Source organism: Chenopodium album, chromosome 17 (assembly GCF_948465745.1).
Source record: "Chenopodium album chromosome 17, dcCheAlbu1.1, whole genome shotgun sequence".
NCBI classification, from domain to species: domain Eukaryota; kingdom Viridiplantae; phylum Streptophyta; class Magnoliopsida; order Caryophyllales; family Amaranthaceae; genus Chenopodium; species Chenopodium album.
In genome coordinates this window covers 370738-390734 of record NC_137850.1, presented here as the reverse complement: position 1 = coordinate 390734, position 19997 = coordinate 370738, and the positions used below count along the sequence as shown (strand labels likewise).

Genomic DNA, 19997 nt, shown 5'->3' with positions numbered 1-19997 from the left:
GATGTTTGGTTGGCATAAGAAAATATGGGAATTGGAAAATCGTAGGAATTGTAACTAGGGATAGTTGTTTGGTTAACAAAAAAAAAATGGTGGAATGGGGAAATTAGAAAATCCTAGGAATTTTTACTTCCCACAAAATGTAGGAATTTAATTACCTAGTTTCCCCTAGGTAAATAGGAATTTATATGGGAAGTTACTTCCCAACATTGCAAATCAAACAAGTTTAGAAAAATCCCAAATTCATGTGAATTTCTAGACTTTATATTCTTGAAAAACTTGATAGTTTTAAGGTGGTGAAGTTAAAAAAAATGAAAAAAAATTGAAGAAGATAAAATTTATACACCAATTTGTCAAATATGCTCTCTTCTCTGTACAATTTAATTAATTTTGTCTCTGCAGATCAAACATGGGGGATTCACAGAGGATGAGTATTGTTCTACCGATTATTGAATCACTGACAAATGCTAAATTGTATCATGATGCAATTGATCTGATTAAAAAAGAAGTTCACAAGATGGAAAATGTAGATAACGTTTGTTCTTTACTTGAGAAACTCGCTCATTGTTACTGTGGTACTGGTGCAGATTATGATAGTAAGTTACGCTTTTTTTTTTTTTTTTTTTTTTTTTTTTTCTCTTATTTCTTAAATTTGTTAGATATATTTAATCCCATTAAATTTATTGTTGTAGAGGCGTTTGAAGCTCTTTGTAGATGCAGATCATTGCAAGGAGATGATTATAAATTCCAAAATGCAGAATCCTATTTTATATTTGGGTATATTTCAATATTTTCACCTTTTCAATTCCATGAGTAATGATTTTTTTTTTTTAATTAAATAAAGAAAATAATGTTAACTTATTTGTTTATGTAGGGCTGGAAAGTTCAAGAGAGGGATGTTAGATGAGGCTCTTGCTGCTTGTACTATAGGTTTGAACAAGCCACAAATTGAACCGGAATTGAAACATGCCCTTGAGTGTTCTATCACCAAGATAACAAAAGAAATAGAAGCTGATAAATTGGCAAGAGGTATGATGAATAAAATATATAAATTTTCACTAATAAAAAAAGTTAGATAATATTTACCTTTTAACGATCAATTTAAATTTTCTAGATGAAGCAAAAAAGCTAATTGAGGCTGAGGAGAGGGAGAAAAAGAAAGCTGAAGATACTCAAAATAAAATGAGGCGAAAAAAAGAAAAGATGAAGAATGTAGAAAATGTCACAAAGGTCATGGAAGAAAACCTCAAGGAAGCTTTAAAATCTATTAGGTTAGTTATAATACTTTACATTATTTTACTGTTCTTTTATAAAAATTTTAAATAAACTTTTTCCCTTCTTTGTGAAATAGTGACATGGGAATCGGAGAGGATGGTGGAACTAGTAATCCTGTCTTACTTGAGTGGCAACCTCAAGAGGTAAGTTTTTCATAGTTTTAGTAGTTTGCTTTATATGTGTGCTTCGGATAAATTAGAAATACCTATATGGGGTTATTATTGGAAAAAGAATAAAAAACCTAGTTCTTAAAACACGAGTTGATCACAGATGGTCCCCCCAAAAAGGCAGAAATCTGTTTTAAGGAATTAGTTTGCAATAATAACTTAAAATGAAAGTACGTCATGGTAGTTACATGAGCAAGAAAGAGTAAACGAACCTAATTTGTTGGCACTAAGCTGCAATACAAAGGGACATAATATCATAAAGTTTGTTCCAAAAGTCTAATATAGACATGTGGTTCAAGGGAGCTACATATGACTATGTAACTATGTTAATATCTACCATATTGTTTAATTCAAATCCATGAAATTTAGTTTTTTAAGTTTTAATTTATCAAAGCCTTATTGGTCACATACCTAGCAGGTAGTAGGTAAACACCCTCAAAAACCAAATTTTCGCAAACAACAATAGCTTAAAAATCTCAAAGTCCAATCGATCACAACATCCCAATAAAAAACAACCTGTTAATTTTCCCAAATCACCATCAGTTCTTAAATTTTTAGGGTTTTATGGTAGACACAAATAAGAGCATGAAATTGAAGATGAATATCGTGTTTGAGCATATTGAGATGATCGATGGAAGAAATGTGGACATGCTCGAAGGTGTCAAGGTTAGTGAATCGAGCAAAGAGTGAAGGGAAGCAAGAGATTGGAAAAAAAAGTGTGAACGAAGGGAAAAAATAATATGGCGAGGAGAAAAAAGGAAAAAAATTGAGGTGGGAAGGGTTGCACTCAAGTCAACAAAAGTATAATGTTCATTGAACATTTAACTTTGGGATAGCCACATGTATAGATAGTGTTGATGAGAAGTGAAGAGAGAATTGGAAAAGGTCTTTGTTTTATTTGGTATGTACTATATATATGTGCAATAGTTGAACATGCATCTCTCTTAGATACTTTTATGATGTACCTACAGAATTCTTGCATATTATTAGAAAGGAAAAGAAGATGAAGCTTTTTGGACCTTTAATGGTCATATGAGCTTAAATAAGATTTGAATTGTTTATTTCACTGGAGTGTACTTATTCAAGTTTAAATTTCGTAATTGATTTTCGTGTGTGATTTAGTTATTTGCATGATTTGATTGTAGAAATACTTCCTTGTGAATTTTAGAAAGAAAAATGAAAAGATAAAAAAGTTTTGGGCCTTTAGGCCATTTTAGATTGAAGGAAGGAAATTAAGATCTATTGTTTCATAGCTTTGATGATTAAAAAACTGAGCTTGTTTTTGACTCCTGATTACGAGTCAAGAGTATCAATTGTGTGAGAAATTGTGTATTGAGTATTATATTGATATTTTTGTAATAGGTAAAATTGTGTCTTACTTGAACCAAGTTTAATCGTTTGTGTCTGAAAATTTATGATGAATCTATGAGAACATCTAATATGACAAAACAAAGATCAAATAATTATTAATATTTACTTGAAGTTAAGGCTCATGTTATTCAAGTTTTCGTATTTAGCTACCAATGAGCTTTTTATTGTTTGAATAGAACATGGCTTTCGCTTTGGCTTTGGCATTGTCTTGTTTTCTTTTATATCTAAAAAAAAAAGGGCAGCCCGTTGCACATTGGCGTCCCCGCTAGGCGAGGGTCCGGGGAAGGGTCCCACCACAAGGGTGTATAGGGGGCAAGCCTTCCCTTGTCAATTTTTGACAAGAGGCCGCTCCTAGGACGTTTTCTTTTATATCTGATAATGATAATGTATTTCGGTTTATAAATGTTGTAGTTCAATGTTCCCTTCAATGGCATATTAGAGAAAAAAAGTGGGCGGAATTGCTTCATAGGAAGTCTTCAAAGTGAATTGTGTAAGCTGCCGAAGTCTTTTGTGGAGGCTTCATCATATCACTTTGACAAATGTGATGAGCTAGTGACATTGTGCAACAACTACGAATGCTTACTCAATGTGGAGCATTTAATATTAAACCCCATTGACATGTCTGAGAAGCTTCTTGTCACAGAAATAGTTTATTCTATCGAGGAGTTTTTTTCTCTCGAGTATCAGAAACTCAAGAGTTCTAACATATTTGCCGATGAGACTTCGTTGGGGGAAATGTGGTGGGATCATATTTCTGGGATGTTCTGGAGAATCTTTAGGTAAACAATTCCTTTCTTTATTTATATATGAGAAATTATACGCAATACTCTTACTTAAATCAATGTACCAATCCTTACATATTTTCTTGTGCTAGAGTTTAATTTTTCTTTTGCAAAAAACAAGTATAAAAGTTATATCTTCTTTGAATTCAAGCATTGTAAGTTAAATTGTTTGCTTATATAACTCTCATTATGTAAACTAAATGAATTTGTAAAGTGGTTCTTATTAGATTGGGTTTATAACCGAGCAAATGTTCATAATGCATAGCTAAAAAGAAGCATATACTATATTTGTAAGACTAATAATTGACAAATTATGATGCCATGCAAATAATATTATCAGTAAGGGTTACACATAGAATTTTCAAAGCAGTAAAGTACCATGCAGAATTTTCATTTGTTTTTTCATTATAGGAATTGAATGTTTCTAACACATACATTATATGTTTATTAATTATGTTTTTGGTCATTGCAATTGTAGGGATGTGGCTAGAGGGTTGATGTTTTTGCATGAGAAAACTAATTATGCTTGTGGGGATTTATCTTTCAACACTTTCGTTACATTTGGTGGTAGGGGGCGGATCCTACCCTCCTTGGACAAGTCCAAGAAAGGTGAAGAAGATGTGACTCAATTTGTTCAGCTACTGAACAATATTGTATATTTTCCTTTCGTAGGAAAATCTACTCCTGTCATTGTTCTTCCGAGTGACTTGAGTAGACTCTTGGATTTCATTCCCCGCATGCAGTAAGTTTCATCATTATCGTCATCATCATGAAAAACTCATAACCATTATTGCATGAATTTTTTTATCCTTAATTGATTTTCTGGATGATGGATTTTTAATATTCATTTGCACCTATTCTTGATGGTGAGAGTCAATTGAAGTTTTGTTCTTGGTTCCTTGGGTGTTCCTGTTAGGTTCCACCACCCATTTATAGTTGCATATAGTTTGACATTTATAACCGATTTAAACACTAGAAAGTTCACAAAAGACTTGCTGAATTTCTGATTTTTAAGTTTGCTCTTCAATTTCTGATTTTAGGATTTTCGAGAATCGTAAGTTCTCCTTTTGAAGTTTTCATTTTCTTTACTACTCTAGTTGTTGTCTTATGATGGTTTTCTTATTATCCATTTCTGCAAATTGATGAGATAAGAATTTAAGCGGGTATGGTTAAGGAAAGCATTAAACTTGCATAGGGATGAGAGGAGGTTTTGCTTCGAGTATGATGAGTGGATAGAATGATATTGAACTTGACTTTTATGTTGTCTAGCGTAGAGATATTGCGATGTTACAAATTTTATATTGTGTTGTCCATGCATGTGTTAAGATAACTATTATCCTTATTATCAGCATTCATGATCAAGGTGGTGTTGTGTTAGACCATGGTTGGTTGTGTCTGCTTCAAAATGTTAGAGAATGGTTTTCTTGATCGTTTTAGTTAGTTTTCAAGTTGCACATGTATATAAATACATATGTTGTTAGTTTGTAATGTTTCACTTTTATTTTAAAGCTTAGGTTGTGTGTTAGCTGATGCTTACATATTAGGTTTATGTTTACTAAGGCTATAAACTTGAATGAATTTCTGCTTCTGATGTGTTTTGTTTTACTTTAGGAGAGTACCGACATATTTTCTTGTTAATCATCCATTTTTTTGGACGGTTCAAGAGAAAATTGATTTTGCCTTGAAGCTTAAGAAGTTTATCAAAAAGACGAAACATATAGAGGCAGCGGTTCAAAATCGGATGAAAGAATTAGGTGTTTTCAAAGATTGGTGGGTTGGACTCGCAGGTGTTTATTACAAAATATGGAATACTGCTCAACGTAAAAAGACAATTACTTCTTACAAATGTGAAGTGGATATTGTACGATTTTTTAATGCGGCTTATTCCCATGTTAATGACAAGGACTACAAACTAGATCTCAAGGGGAAGGTTTGTTTATATTTGTGTGAATGTAACATGCTTGATTTATGTTATTATATATTGTAATAGTGTATTTTCTTATGTTTTCTTCATTCTGGCAGAAATTGACTGATGTAGAGATTGAGAGAGATCTGGAGGCATATTTTCCTGATTATTACGTTACTATATTTGGATGTCTTTGTGATTGTATAAATGATAGGTAAGTGTACCTAATTTGACTTGTCAATTCTTTAACTATCTCTAAAAAGAAACAAAAACTAAAAGAACTAGTACATCTTTGTTTTTATTAGGTCGTTCTGTGGGAATGAGTTGGAGGATGTCAACCATTTACTTCCGGGTTGATCATTGATGAGGTATGTTTGCTTTTGAGGCCTACGTTCTAGAATCTGTTCAGCAATAAATCTACCAAATCCATGGTCATAGTTCATAGTTGTGTTGCATGCTCAGCATTTAATTCTGTTATTTATTAGAATACACTACAAAAACCTGATCCTTTTACGACAGTCCATTAATGACGGGGTTTAAATCATGTCACTAATATAACACTTTTAATGACAATCTTTTAGCCCGTCATAAAACATATCCAACTTCTTCTAAAAGCCCAACCCAATTCTTATTATGACAACTAAAACCTCAATTAAACAAAAACAAAAGAAAGGCCTTTATTTTCTGTTCTTCTCTCCACCAAAATATAGTACCAAAACACCATTTTTCGTTGCTCCAAGAAGATCAACAACTGATTTTTCCTCCATCGAAATACACCAGTTTTTTCCAGAAAAATTAGTTGCAAATTTTGATTCAAGATGTTCAGTTGATTTTTTGCTTTGATTTAGGTTAATTACTCAATTTCAGCTTTAATTTCTTTTTCAAACAAAACAAGAAAGTGTTGTATTGATTGTTCGTGGGATTCGGCTTCAAAAGGACTACTAAATCGTTGATTTGAGTTAGGAATTGCAAAAAATCTTTGATTTGAAGGTTTGTTTCTCTCTCTTCTTTTCTTTCATTTCATATCAAAAAGCAGCCTCCACTAGGCAGACCTCTAATTAAAGGCTTTCAAAATTTACTGCGGTTATAGATTTTGCCCGCACCTAACAGTCCCTTTGCTGTGTTTCAACTCAACCTGTAACATCTGTTGGTTTGCTATGTGGCAAAAATACCGGTCTAGGTAAACTGTTATTAAGAACAATCGCCATACCTCACCTCAATCTGTCAGGAACATTCTGTGCCAAATATGAATTATTTGTCTATGTTATTTGCACTCTCAAAACCAATGTTAGGATCTCAACTATCTCTTGAAATGTAGAGACCTAATATTAAAGAGTATAGTAATAGCCTACCAACAGAATTGCAACTTAGCTTGTTTTACCAGAAAATAACAATGGAACACTCATATAGTCAGATGTTCTGGTTTCCCACAGCAACCTGCAATCACTGATGGTTTATGCATTGTTACCCGGAAAAGGTTTATAACATCATTTTATGCATGAAGTAGAAAAGGTTTATAGATGGTTAATCTGTGAATAGAATCATCTTGGTGGTGTTCAACAAGTATCAGGAGTAATAATATCTTCTGTTTTTATCAGTGGCAGGCTTCTCTTTTACTGCAGATTTCCTGATGACACTGCTTAATTCTCTGATGTCAATCATGTCAAAGGCTGGTTCTTGTGGAGGCGACTTTGTCAATATAGGGCGCAGCTCAAGCTCTGAAATTTCATCAAACTTGTTAAACTTCTAAAACTTTCAATTGTACATTGCACAAATACTCTATTTTGTTTAGTCTTAAAATTGTACACATCTCTTATCAATTTTGTTTCTTCTCCATTTCTAGATATACAATACGTGGTTGGTTTTATATGGAACTTTTGTTTCACTTTGGTATGACCTTGTTACTATTCATGTTAATATTTGAACTATTACATTAGTGAACCAAAGAATCTATTGATATCAATTCTATTAGCAGGTTTGTAAATGATAAAATTGCGACAGGGTTATCTGATCATAAATGGTTTTTCGCGACCGGATTTTTGCCTGTCGCAATTGGCTTCTGCGACGGGATTTTTGCCCGACGTAATTGGCTTCTGCGACGGGATTTTTGCCCGACGTAATTGGCTTTTGTGACGGGAAGATGATACATTCTTAGATCCTCTGTATCTTCTTTTGCAGCTAACTCCAAAACAAGCCTTTCGCTTGCTTTCTCATAAATTTCATGGAAAAGGGCATGGGAAAATGAAACAGGAAAAGCAGATGAAACAGTATCTCAATGAACTGAAGCAGAAGCAGATGACTTCCACAGTCTGTAGATAGAATGAGAGAGGCTCAAGCTCAATTGAAAACACCCTATCTTGTTCTCAGTGGGTTAGTACTTTGCTTTTTTACTTGTGTATGAGTATATCTCAGGACATGAGTTTAGTTTTGAGAACGGACCTAGATGACCTAAAAATAAAAGTGATGCACTTTTTGGAAACATTTGCAATTATTACAAGATTTACAACTGTAAAGAAGATACTCCTACTTTGCTTTTTCTGTATTTGCTACGTTATATCATCTTAGGCGGTTACATTTTTGCTTATTATCTTTCATCTATTTGATGCCCTCATGTTTTCCCTGGAATATAAGTTAAAATTTATTAATTAAATCAAGGCTCTGATTCGACTGACTCTGTCCTGTTGACACTTATAATCAGGCAAACTAGTGATCCTAGGAGTTGCTTTGCAACTGTTGAGAAGGATGTCCCTGGAAGCTTGACGCCTATGCTTGGCGATAAAAAGGTAAGCTCTCATTTTGCTCGTTGCTTTTTTTATTATTATTAATTTTTTTTTTATATATATACATAAAATATATATCATATCATGCATTTCCCAGTTCCCACTCAATGAGCAAAGATAAGGCTGGTAAGAGACTTGTAGGGCTGTAACTAGACTTGTAAAAATGGGTCGTTAGATCAGGTTCAAGTCGGATGATTTTGTGGTTGGGTCAATTTGTTATGGGATACTTGTGACCTGGGTGCTGGGACATGAAATCTTTAAACATATTCTCGATACTAGAAGACTTGCATTTGCCTTTCATTAAAAAAAAATGCATGCATATCCACATTATAGATTAACTTGTTTGATGGATCCTGTTAAGTTCACATCTCTTACCCATTTGTAAGCATATCCCAATTTTTTTTCCTCTAGATGTGGTCTAAGATAATTGAGGCGTTGCAATAAATACTTAGGGTATAATTGTAAGTTGATTATAAGTAGCGGTAATGGGAAGAATGTAAGTGTAATTTGGCTAGCAAAATAACACATTTTAATGTCCATAGTAATGCAATCTCATTCCCAAAACTTGTGTTTCTTTTTCCTTCATAAATGTCCATTTTTACCCAATGCCACCCCCTCAAATGGTAAAGAAAAATAATTTGGGGGTGAACTATCATAAGTTCATTACTCCATGAAAATAGACTTCAATTTCTGATATAGATTTATGTGCAAATTCATATCCATTACTGTTCCGGGTGAGCTTCGGTGCCGGTAATCTTCGCGGGTTGGTAAAGGTTTACCGTCCAATTACACACCTGCACAGTCAACACAGATAAGCTAACCCGGGGGTTATCCGGGAATAACCTCTCCGATGCTAAAGTTAGCAATCCGATAAGAAGAAGGAATGAAGAGAGAGAAAGTGTTTAGAGAGAGAGAGAGAAAAGAAAGATCGTCCTTTTGGGTGAATGTTTGCTTGGATATATATAGAGAGACAACCAAGCTGGTGCCACCTATAACGATAGGTGGCAAGCCGACCTTGTAGGCAGCAGGTGCCTACGTGGTCCAGAGCAGCTCTCCACGTGGCCGGTAGGAAGGCCGTTATGGATATTTGAGCTTATATGCTAGTTCACAGTTGCTTAACGGCATTATAAGATGTTGCCAGCTAATTAACGCTTATTATCGGTATCCTCCCGTACAACTAGCCCCCCAAGTGAGGACGGCGGTAGCACCGGCGTTCTCACTTTAATTTGGATTTGCAGGGAATCAAAATGGGACTGAGATTTAAAAATCTCCGATTTGCCCCCCAGTGAACAAAGTACCGATAGGGATTTGGTCAATTAAAACATGAACTGAGATTTAAAAATCTCCGATTTGCCCCCCCAGTGAACAAAGTACCGATAGGGATTTGGTCAATTAAAACATGAACTGAGATTTAAAAATCTCCGATTTGCCCCCCCAGTGAACAAAGTACCGATAGGGATTTGTGTATTTTTGTTTGTACGTTTATAAATTGCAATAATGGTTTGGGCGGGAAAAATCAAAAATGAGTGGGACGCGTGTCACTCTTCCTATATGTTTGTTGATGAAAAAGCGTTTTTTCCTAGCCGTCGGATTGCATGCGCAAACTGTCATATCAATAGCCACTGTTCATTGGGGTATATAAGCCTCGAATGATGAGCAAAAACTCATCATTTGCTCTTCGTTTTTCTAAAAAATTCTCGAAGTATTTGCTACGAACATTGTTAGGGTTTCGTCGATCAATTTCAATCATCAAAAGAGAGTTGTTGGTAACGCTTCCTTGAAGAAAAAGTTTCTGCTACGTTCTATTTCCGTGGTTTTGCGAAGACTCGTATTTGCGAAAGTCGATCGGTTTAACGAGGTAAAAAGCCCTAACTTTTCATTTATTTTCGTACTTAGAGTGTCAGTTGAATTTTTCTCCTTAGTGGTGTCCTGTGGTTGTATGTCTGTTAAGGTTATGCCTGAATTTGTTCAAAACTCGACTTCGGGTAAGGCCAGCGAGGCTGACCCGTTTGCACCCTTGTCCTCAGTTCCAGAGAAAGAAGTTGAAAAGTCTTGTCAGCCTACTTGGTCTAGTATTTTAGAAGACGTTGAAATCGTTTCGATCTCGCCGATAAGCATTTGTGCACAATTGGAATCTACTTTTGAGATTATTCAATACGGTTCGAATTTAGGCAAGATAGGTCGTAAAACAACGGCAATGCCGAGAACTAAAAGGACTAGTTATCAGCCTCATGAGGCCGAGACCTCCGAGCGCCGTGCAGGCAAGGAACCTGTGATTGAGGAGACATCAGACGTTGGTGATGAGCACATTCAATCAGTTGAGAGGTCTCTGGGTGAGATGGAAGAAGATGATCCTTGTGTGGGTAACAGCCGGGATGAGAATGAGAGTGGTGATGATGAATCTGGGAATGCCGGTAGTGGTGATGATAGCCACGACACAGAAACGAGTGAACTGGCGGTAAGGGTTCGAGAGGGGAGGCCGCCGAGAGAAGCGACGCTGTATTGGCAGAAGAGAGTTTAGATGAAGAATATGACTCTGAAGATGATGACCCAAAATACCGAGAACCCCTTGTACTGAAGCCCGATTACAAAGTTGTATCTACTAAAATTGACCCAGAATGGCTTCAGAAGGCTACCGAGAAAGAGTATTGTCGCATCGGTGCTCATTTTTTCAACCTTCCTGACGGCTATGATTTGACACTGCCCCAAGAGGGTCAGACTGCTCTTGACTGTCCTGACGGCCATATCGTCGTTTATGCTAAGCATCTTGAGTTTGGTTTACGGTTTCCGTTGCATCCTTTTATCGAGAAAATTTTTAGGGCCTGGAATGTGTGCGTGGCGCAGTTAACGCCCATAGCTATCCGCACCCTTATTTCGCTTGTGTGGGTTATGATATTTATGGATTTCCCTCTCACACTGAACCTGTTTCGCACGCTTCACTGGATCAAAAGAGACAGTCAATCGCCAGGGTTCTGGTCATTATTCACGGCCCGTGGTAAATGTACAGTCTGGCCGAAACTGACCATTTGTAAGGGCTGGATGGAAAATTTTTATTTTCTAAGTTTTCCTGAGGATTACAGAGTTCGCAGATGTTTCTATCCCCCCATAGTATGTTTGATACCATTAGGAGTAGGAAGTTAGGTCAGTTAGAGAAGTATGCCTGTAATTTTTTTAACTGTACATATGTAAGGGCTGGTAGTAAGAACAACGCTGTACCGGGGGTGTGACTGCCCAACTGTAATTATATTTTGGGTAACGCCCCTCTGTCTCATGTCGGTCTCTGCAGGACTGATGAATTTGGTATGGTTCTTTTCATGTTAATAGTTTTTTTTTTTTTTTTTTTTTTTGTTAGCTGTAAATTTGCATATTTCAATACTAAGAACCAGTTATTTTAAAATAACTGACTGTCGTACCGGTATTTTGTTTTTCACATTCCTTGACCATCCTTACATCGCTACCTGTATTTACTCTATATGTGTCTGTTGGCTTGCAGGTATTAACAGGTTAAATTTTGCAAGTTTGGGTCTGTATCCTGACGGTAGGGTAAAGTACCAGTGCCCTCCGAACCCAAAAGACAGTTACGATACGCTACCGGTGTATTGTACACGCGCTCAGAAAGGGAAGAAAAGAAGAAGACAAGACATGACTTTAACTGAGCAGCGCAGAAATAAGCCTCGAACTCTTCCTGTCAAAAGAGGCGGGGCTAATGCCGCCAAACGAGCTGGCGAGCCATCAGGTCGTGATCAACTCAAGAAGCAAAAGCATGATGACGCTGCTAAGAACCAACAAAAGGCTGCAGAGATGCTGAAGGATTTGAATGTTGTAAATTTAGAGGACGATGGTGACCGTCCTGGTATCAAGAAGCTGAACATTCACCTGCGCAAACCAACTGATGCAAGCGCTGTTGGTGCCGAGAGGGTTATTACAACTGATAATCTGGTGACGGCCGACGACCCTTCTGCGAGGGACCGACAAACTCGAGCGTCAGGGAGGTCTGCTAGCAGCAAGAACGCCTTCATACCGGTACTAACCGGGGATTATATTGAGATCCCCCACGTGAAGGTGCCTATCGAGGTGGCCGAGGAGTATCTGGTTCCTAGCGGCACTGCTGGCGAACCGTGGCATCCCCGTATCAACGTGAATCGGGGAGAGTCTGTTATCTGCGACGACCCTAATACCGGCGGTAGCATGGGTTGGAGGATGCTAAAGGACTTGGCCACGCCGGCAGACCGGCCGGTAGATAAGCTTAATGCTCCTTGTGGCCAAATGATGAACGACATGCTCCGGGTAAGATAGACATTAGCCTGTTGCCGTTTTTGTCTTTTAGTTTTCATTACTTCAATATGTGTATGAAAATTTCTAAGAAAATCTTCTTCTCCTCTTTTTTCCTTTTCTCTTTTTTTTTTAGACTGTCAACTCGGCTGTCGAGGTGGTACACATGTACAGGTATTATCAGCGCTGTCACGATCAGGCCGAGACGAAGTTCAAGAAATGTGACACGCCCGACAAGCCGTTGTTAACGAGAATGAGAAGTTAAAGGCTGGTGTCAGAACTTTGGAGAACAAGATGGTCGTTTTGAACACAAAGCTGGCCAACCAGGATTCCATGCAGAAAAGGATTGCCGACCTTGAGCGGCAGCTAAACGCAGAGAAAGAGTCCAAGGCGGAACTGGAGGAGAAGCTGAAAAAAGCTGAGGAGGAAAAGCCCGGTATTAGGCGCCGAGCAGTTAACCGGTTTATGCAGTCTGATCTCTACCGGAATCTGCTGGTGGACCGATATACTGGTGGATGGGTAGCTGCACACCGTTGTGTGTGCAAAGCTGAGAATTGGGGTGCAGAAAAATGGCAGGCAGCTGAGACTGCCTATGGTAATGATATGCACCTTTCCCCTACCAGCTATGAGGAAGACTATTTTGATTTCCCTCCTCCACATGAGATATTGACAAACCAGGACCCGCGAGATTTGCCGGAAGAAGAGTTGATGATGCTCTAATTGCTAGTCCTATCGGCGAGAACAAAGCCGTTGGCACTTCTGAAGCTGCGCCTGCGAAGGAATCTGAGCCGAAAAAAGATTGATGGGGTGGGCAGTCATCATCAGAATCATGCGGGTCCTCTTTCTCTGTAACTGCGAAAGCTCAATGTTGAGCAGTTTATGTCTGTTTCTGTTAAACAATTATATATGTTTTGAATTTTGGATGATGGCTGTCGATTTACTGTCTGTACATTTTGACAATTTTATTTTATCCGTCAGCACTTAGTTTTATTTTTATTTTATAATTTTATTGTGTTTGTCTGAATTTTTACGTTTTATAGCTGAACTATTTCATTGTCATTTTTCCGCATGATTTTGTCGTTAATCCACTTTGAAAAGTCTGTATGCTTATGATTTTTTCTTACTAAACCATATTTACTTCCAACAAATTGCCCTAAAAAGTGGCTCTTTAGGAGTGACATTTTGCTTTTACGGCTTTTACGGTTTTGCCTGTGTTACATATACGCATATGCCCCCTAGTTCCGTATAAATTTCCTTAGAAATTTAATTCGGAACTCTTTAGCTGTCTTTTTGGGTTCTCTAGATTTCGAGATTTTCGTATACATGCAACCTTTAGCAGGCCGAGTAAAGACAGTGGATTAGACCATTATTTCAACTCGCCTTGAGGCGCATTTGTTATCCAACCTTCCTCCTCACTTGAATGAGTGAGACAGCTAGCTAGGCTGTTTATCAGTTCATATCGAAAGTAGGGGATGGTTCCATTTCGTATTACGTATTGCTTGTATTAAAGGCCGTAGCCAAAGTTTGTAAATAAATTACAAGTTAGAAATTACTCTAAGAAGGAAGATAGAATGACACTACTAAACCATGACCACATGTCATGCCGATACTAAACATGAATTCTTAAACATAGTATTTTTTCAGGACACTTGCATTCCAAACATTCTTTAGCGGTATTCCTTCTAAAGTCATCAACCGGTATGAACCTTGTCGCAGAGTTTCGTATACCTGATAGGGCCCCTCCCAGTTCGCAGTGAGCTTGCCTTCCGCATTTTCTTTACCGGTTGCTGCGGTTCTACGCAGGACCAAGTCGCCATCTTCCAAAGGCCGATAATTGACGCGTTTATTATATGCTTGACTCATGCGATTTTTATATGCTGCTGATTTGACGGCAGCCGTAAGTCGTACCTCCGGTAAGAAATCTAATTGCTGTCTGAGGAGCAAGTCATTTTGCTCTTCACAGAAATGCTGGATGCGGAACGTTGGGAGGCCGACTTCAGCCGGGATAACGGCCTCCGAGCCGAAAGCAAGGTTAAACGGCGACTCCCCAGTAGTTTCTTTTGTTGTCGTTCTATTTGCCCACAGTATTTCCGGAACCAAGTCTGCCCACAAGCCTTTGGCATCTTCTATCTTTTTTCTTAACGCTATCAGCATCTGCTTGTTTGCGGCCTCCGCTTGGCCGTTTGACTGGGGGTGACAGACTGCCGCATATGCAAATTTTACCTTGTATATGCTTAAGAAATCCTTAATTGGACCGCAATCAAATTGGGAACCGTGATCAAATACCATTGCCACCGGTAACCCAAATCGGGTAAATATGTTTTTCCAGATGAACTTCTTGACTTCATTCGCTGTTATTCTTGCTACCGGCTCCGCTTCTATCCATTTGGTGAAGTAGTCTATCCCTACTATCAGAAATTTTCTGTTTCCTGTTGCTGACGTGAAAGGCCCAACAATATCCATTCCCCATTGCGCAAACGGGATCGGATTGAGGATTGGTGTCAAGTCGTTTGGTGGTTGGTTTATTGCCGGCCCAAACTTTTGACATTTATCACACTTCTTTGCATACTCTAAAGTATCAGCATTCATTGTTGGCCAGTAATACCCTCTTTTCATTGCTTCCAAGGACATTGACCGTCCCCCAGCATGATTTCCACAATCTCCTTCGTGTATTTCTTCTATCAGCCTAGCTGATTCATAGGCCGATATACATCTTCGTAATGGCAACGAAAATCCCCTTTTATACAGCATCCCCCTGAACATGACAAACCAGATGCTATCCCTCTTAACCTTTTGGGCTTCAGTTTTGCCCGTTGGTAGGACATTATGCACCTTGTAGGCCAACACGTCATTATACCATTCTCGGTTATCATGGTCTCGGCCTCCATCTACGCAACTCACCTCCTTCGGAGCTTTGTCCGAATCGATACTTTTGTGCTCCAAGAGTTCAACCATTACGGTGCGTTCTAGATCATTGAAGCTGGAACTTGCCAGCTTTGCCAACGCATCTGCCTGTGTGTTCTGGGCTCTCGGTACCAGCTTGATTTCAAAATTCTCCAGATTGGCCGTTATTGCTTTTAACTTGGCCAAGTACGCCATCATTGTTTGCTCTTTAGCTTCATAAGTACCGTCAAACTGACTTGCTACCAGCTGTGAATCAGTTGTCAGTTCTACACGACTTGCTTCAGCCGCTACGCATAACTGCACTCCCGCCAGGGCCGCTTCGTACTCGGCTTCATTATTCGAGGCTTTGAACTTAAACTTGATAGCATATTCGAATATGTCTCCTTGCGGGGAGATCATAACGATACCGGCCCCTGATCCAGTTGACGCTGAGGAGCCGTCAACGGAGACCTTCCATACTCCGATGACCTCTTCTTCTTCTGTGTAGGACGTTTCAACGATGAAGTCAGATAACGCCTGAGCCTTTATTGATACTCTCGGTTTGTAAACCATCACATATTCCGACAACTCCACCGCCCATTTAAGCAATCTTCCAGACGTCTCCATTTTCTGCAAAGACTTTTCTAACGGCTGGTTTGTTAGGATTTCAATGGTGTGTGCATCAAAGTATGGTCGGAGCTTTCGTGCGGCAATGACTACTGCATACGCGATTTTCTCTACCAGGGGGTACCGCCTCTCAGCCGCATTCAAAACATGGCTCACAAAATAAATAGGCATTTGAGTTTTCTTCCGTTCTACTAGCAGTACTGCTGCTACTGTCTTTGGAGATTCCGAGATGTATAATTGCAAGCTCTCCCCTTATTCCGGCCTTGCTATGGTCGGTAGGGACCTTAAATGGTTTTTTACCACCTCCAACGCCTTTGCCTGCTCTTCCCCCCAAACGAATGTTTTATTTTGGCGAAGGACCACAAAGAATGGTAAGGCTTTATCAGCCGACTTGCTAATAAACCTTGTCAGCGCTGCCATGCGTCCGGTAAGCTTCTGTATGTCTTTTATTGTATTTGGTTGTGGTAGGCTAAGGATAGCTTCGATCTTATCGGGGTTTGCATTTATCCCCCTTTCACTAACCATGAATCCCAAAAACTTCCCCGACCGAACTCCAAAGACACACTTCTCTGGATTCAGTTTCATCCGGTACTGGCGTAGGGTTTCGAATGTTTCCCTTAAATCTGCAATGTGATCGGTGGCTAACCGGCTTTTTACAATGGAATCATCGACGTATACCTCAACGTTCCTCCCTTTCTGATTCGCAAAGACCTTGTCTACCAGCTTCTGGTACGTGGCCCCTGCATTCCGCAACCCGAATGGCATTGCCTTATAACAGAATACGCCGGCATCAGTGATGAAAGCTGCTTTCGTTCTATCTGGCGCGTACAGGCTGACTTGATGATACCCAGAGAAGGCATCCATAAAGCTGAGTAAAGCATGGCCGGAAGTTGAGTCTACCAGCCTATCTATCCGGGGTAACGGATAGCAGTCCTTTGGACAAGCTTTATTCAAGTCCGTGAAATCCACGCACATTCTCCACTTTCCTGACGGCTTTTTCACCATAACCACATTTCCTAACCACTCAGGATATGTGCAAGGCTCAATAAACCCTGCCGCTAGCAACTTATTGACTTCAGCCTGTATGACCTCTATTTTCTCTGTCGAGAAGTTTCGTTTCTTCTGCCTAACTGGCCTAGCCTTTCTGTCCACGTTTAGCCTATGTACCATAACATCGGGGTGAATCCCAGGCATCTTATCCGCCGAGAAGGCAAACACATCTGCGCTCTCCCGCAAAAGTTCTACCAAGTGGCATCGTGTATCGACATCCATGTCGGATCCAATTCGCACAACCCTCCCCGGCACTCCAGGTTGTAACTCAATTTCCACTGTCTCCCCTCCCGGCGAGGGACGGGGAACTGCTGCCGGCCGGGTATCAAAATTCTCCATTGCTAAGTCATGTGCGGACACGGCACGCCTCCTTTTCGGTGTTGTCTGCTCAATCGTGGGCTGCCGGCTTGGTTGTTTCAGAGTTGTTACATAACACTCCCTGGCCATTGTCTGACCTCCTCTAACGCGCTCTGTCCTCCCAAGATTTGAAACATACACCATCGTCAGATGGTATGTCGAAACCACACCCTGTATATCATGAATCAGCGGTCTGCCGACAATAGCGTTGTATGCTGACGGCACATCGATTATCAGAAATTCTGTCATGACATCCCTGGCTGCCATGCCTTCACCAATTCTAACCTGCAAAGCAATGCTTCCTTCCGGTCTCACTGTGGAGCCGTTAAAACCGATGACGGGATACGACACCGGGGTCAAGTATTTCCGGCCTATCTTCATTGCGTCAAACGCCTCTGCAAACAGAATGTTAGCGGAGCTTCCTCCATCAACCAACACACGCTTGATATTGGCTCCGTTAACCGTCAAAATTAGAACCAGTGGATCATCATGAGGGAACACTAGGCCTTTAACATTTGCTTCCGAGAAAGATACTGAAGGGATCGAGGCGGGCCTGGGTCGCTCATCTACACCTAGTGCATTCACCGTATGCTTGTGCTCCGACAGGCTCTTTTTCGCCCCGCTGACTGAACCCCCATGCACCGGACCACCGGTAATAACCTCTATCGTAATTTTGGGACCTGACGTGTTATTTCCCTGCCGGTATTCCCCAGCGTGATTACGCCGGTAGGTGTCCTCTTGCGTGGACAAGTCGCCCTGTTTTCTGTACTCAGTTTGCCTGGGTTGTGGAGCTTGCTGCCGGCTTGACCCTGCTTGAGCCCGATATTGTGACAGGTGCCCCCTTCTGATAAGGTCTTCTATATTTTCTTTCAACTGAGTACATTCTTCGGTGTAGTGACCGACATCCCTGTGAAACATGCAATATTTTTTCGTATCTCGACCCTTGGTTATCATGGTTGTCGGTCGAGTCCAGTCTTCTTTATGTTGATTTATCGAGTATATGGCGGCTCTAGGCGTATTCAACTGTGTGTAACTACTGTATCGGCCTAGACCTCTAGATGGCCTGCCGGTTCTCTGCTGATTCTGCTGCTGCTGTCTGTTCACTCCCCCAGCGTAAGGGTTAGGCACAATATTGTCATTTTGCCTTCGCGAGGGTTCGGGTGATGCTATCTGACTACTAGTTTTCAGTAGCTCCTCGCTTTTTATGTATTCATAGGCTTTGCCAAATGCCACGCCCAGATTCGGGAAAGATTTCCTCGCCCTGTACTTCTTAAAGTCATTGTCACCCAAACCGCTCATTAAAGCCATTACTGCTATTTCTTGCTGTAATTTCGGTATTGTATTGGCCTCATTATTGAATCGCCTTATGAAGTCCCTAAGAGACTCATCCTTTCTCTGCCTGACTGCCATGAGCTCTCCAGAAGTTCTTTGCCTGGCGCTGTTGCTGATATATTGGCCGGTAAATAGCTCAACCAGGGTGTCGAAGCAATCAATTGAACCGTGCTCCAGATTGGAGAACCAGTCCGAGGCGGGACCCGTTAGTGTTGTCGGAAACACCTTGCACCATACTGCGTCGGTGTCGGTGTACAGCAGCATGTGGCTTTCGTATGCCGTTACATATCGCTTGGGGTCCCCTTTGCCGTCAAAGGTACATGACGGCATCTTGATTCTTTCCATTTGCTGATCCAACACTTCCTGGGTGAATGGAGATACCCTCGGCCTAACTACAGCTCTAGCTATGCGTCTTACCGGCCCACTACTAATTTCATGCTGACGGGATCCTGAGTCCCCTATTGGCGTATCATGGGTGGGTTGGCGCTCGCTCGGGATAACTATCCCTCGGCTTTGTAGCTGAGGTGGCGGTTGTTCCGCTTGATTGAATTGACTCTCCAAGTTCACTACCACAGGTATTGCCGGTATGTTTATTCGTGCCCTGGTGGCTGCTGTTTCAACCTCTTTCCTTTTCCGAGACATTGCTTGCATTACCTTAGCCGTTATTTCGAGCACTTCCGGGGTAAACCCTTCCAGGGGATCCGGCGTGGGAGCCCGGCTCCGTTCGGGTGTTACCGGTGTGTTCACGGTATTCTTGCGGAGAAGATGAGTTTCATCCTCCACCTCGATCCCGGGTGCAGTGTTCACGACTTTGTTTGCATTAAGATTGAGGATGTTGCTGTCACACTGGCGGTTCTCGGCTTCTGGTATCGGTGTTGTAGTTTCATTGTTTCCTTCCATGACTGCCGAAGGTTTTTGGACGATAGAAGTTATTACTACCCCTCCTTCTAGCGCCAATTGTTCCGGGTGAGCTCCGGTGCCGGTAATCTTCGCGGGTTGGTAAAGGTTTACCGTCCAATTACACACCTGCACAGTCAACACAGATAAGCTAACCCGGGGGTTATCCGGGAATAACCTCTCCGATGCTAAAGTTAGCAATCCGATAAGAAGAAGGAATGAAGAGAGAGAAAGTGTTTAGAGAGAGAGAGAGAAAAGAAAGATCGTCCTTTTGGGTGAATGTTTGCTTGGATATATATAG

At 40.2% G+C, this 19997-nt stretch overlaps 2 protein-coding genes across 2 annotated transcripts; one reads left to right on the top strand and one right to left on the bottom strand.

Annotated features, from left to right (window-relative positions):
• The first annotated feature begins 405 nt into the window (after window positions 1-405).
• Window positions 406-7314, top strand: LOC145587278 (uncharacterized). Its single transcript, XM_081644015.1, has 11 exons — window positions 406-593; window positions 690-774; window positions 872-1026; window positions 1112-1268; window positions 1349-1415; window positions 3222-3589; window positions 4071-4334; window positions 5204-5522; window positions 5615-5712; window positions 5804-5866; window positions 7097-7314. Exons 1-10 carry the CDS (start codon window positions 407-409, stop codon window positions 5853-5855), a joined length of 1752 nt encoding a protein of 583 aa, XP_081500141.1. The 5' UTR covers window position 406; the 3' UTR covers window positions 5856-5866; window positions 7097-7314.
• An 8998-nt stretch (window positions 7315-16312) lies between these two features.
• LOC145590186 (uncharacterized) lies at window positions 16313-19699 on the bottom strand. The gene has a single exon (XM_081646940.1). It carries the CDS (start codon window positions 19697-19699, stop codon window positions 16313-16315), a length of 3387 nt encoding a protein of 1128 aa, XP_081503066.1.
• Window positions 19700-19997: the final 298 nt, after the last annotated feature.

Bases quoted from the DNA above. Each gene is read 5' to 3' on its own strand.
- LOC145587278 (XM_081644015.1), top strand. From the start codon at position 407: ATGGGGGATTCACAGAGGATGAGTATTGTTCTACCGATTATTGAATCA. The intron at 775-871 runs GTATATTTCAAT...TTGTTTATGTAG, and splicing joins GAATCCTATTTTATATTTGG to GGCTGGAAAGTTCAAGAGAG. The intron at 1,269-1,348 runs GTTAGTTATAAT...TTTGTGAAATAG, and splicing joins GAAGCTTTAAAATCTATTAG to TGACATGGGAATCGGAGAGG.
- LOC145590186 (XM_081646940.1), bottom strand. From the start codon at position 19,699: ATGGAAGGAAACAATGAAACTACAACACCGATACCAGAAGCCGAGAAC.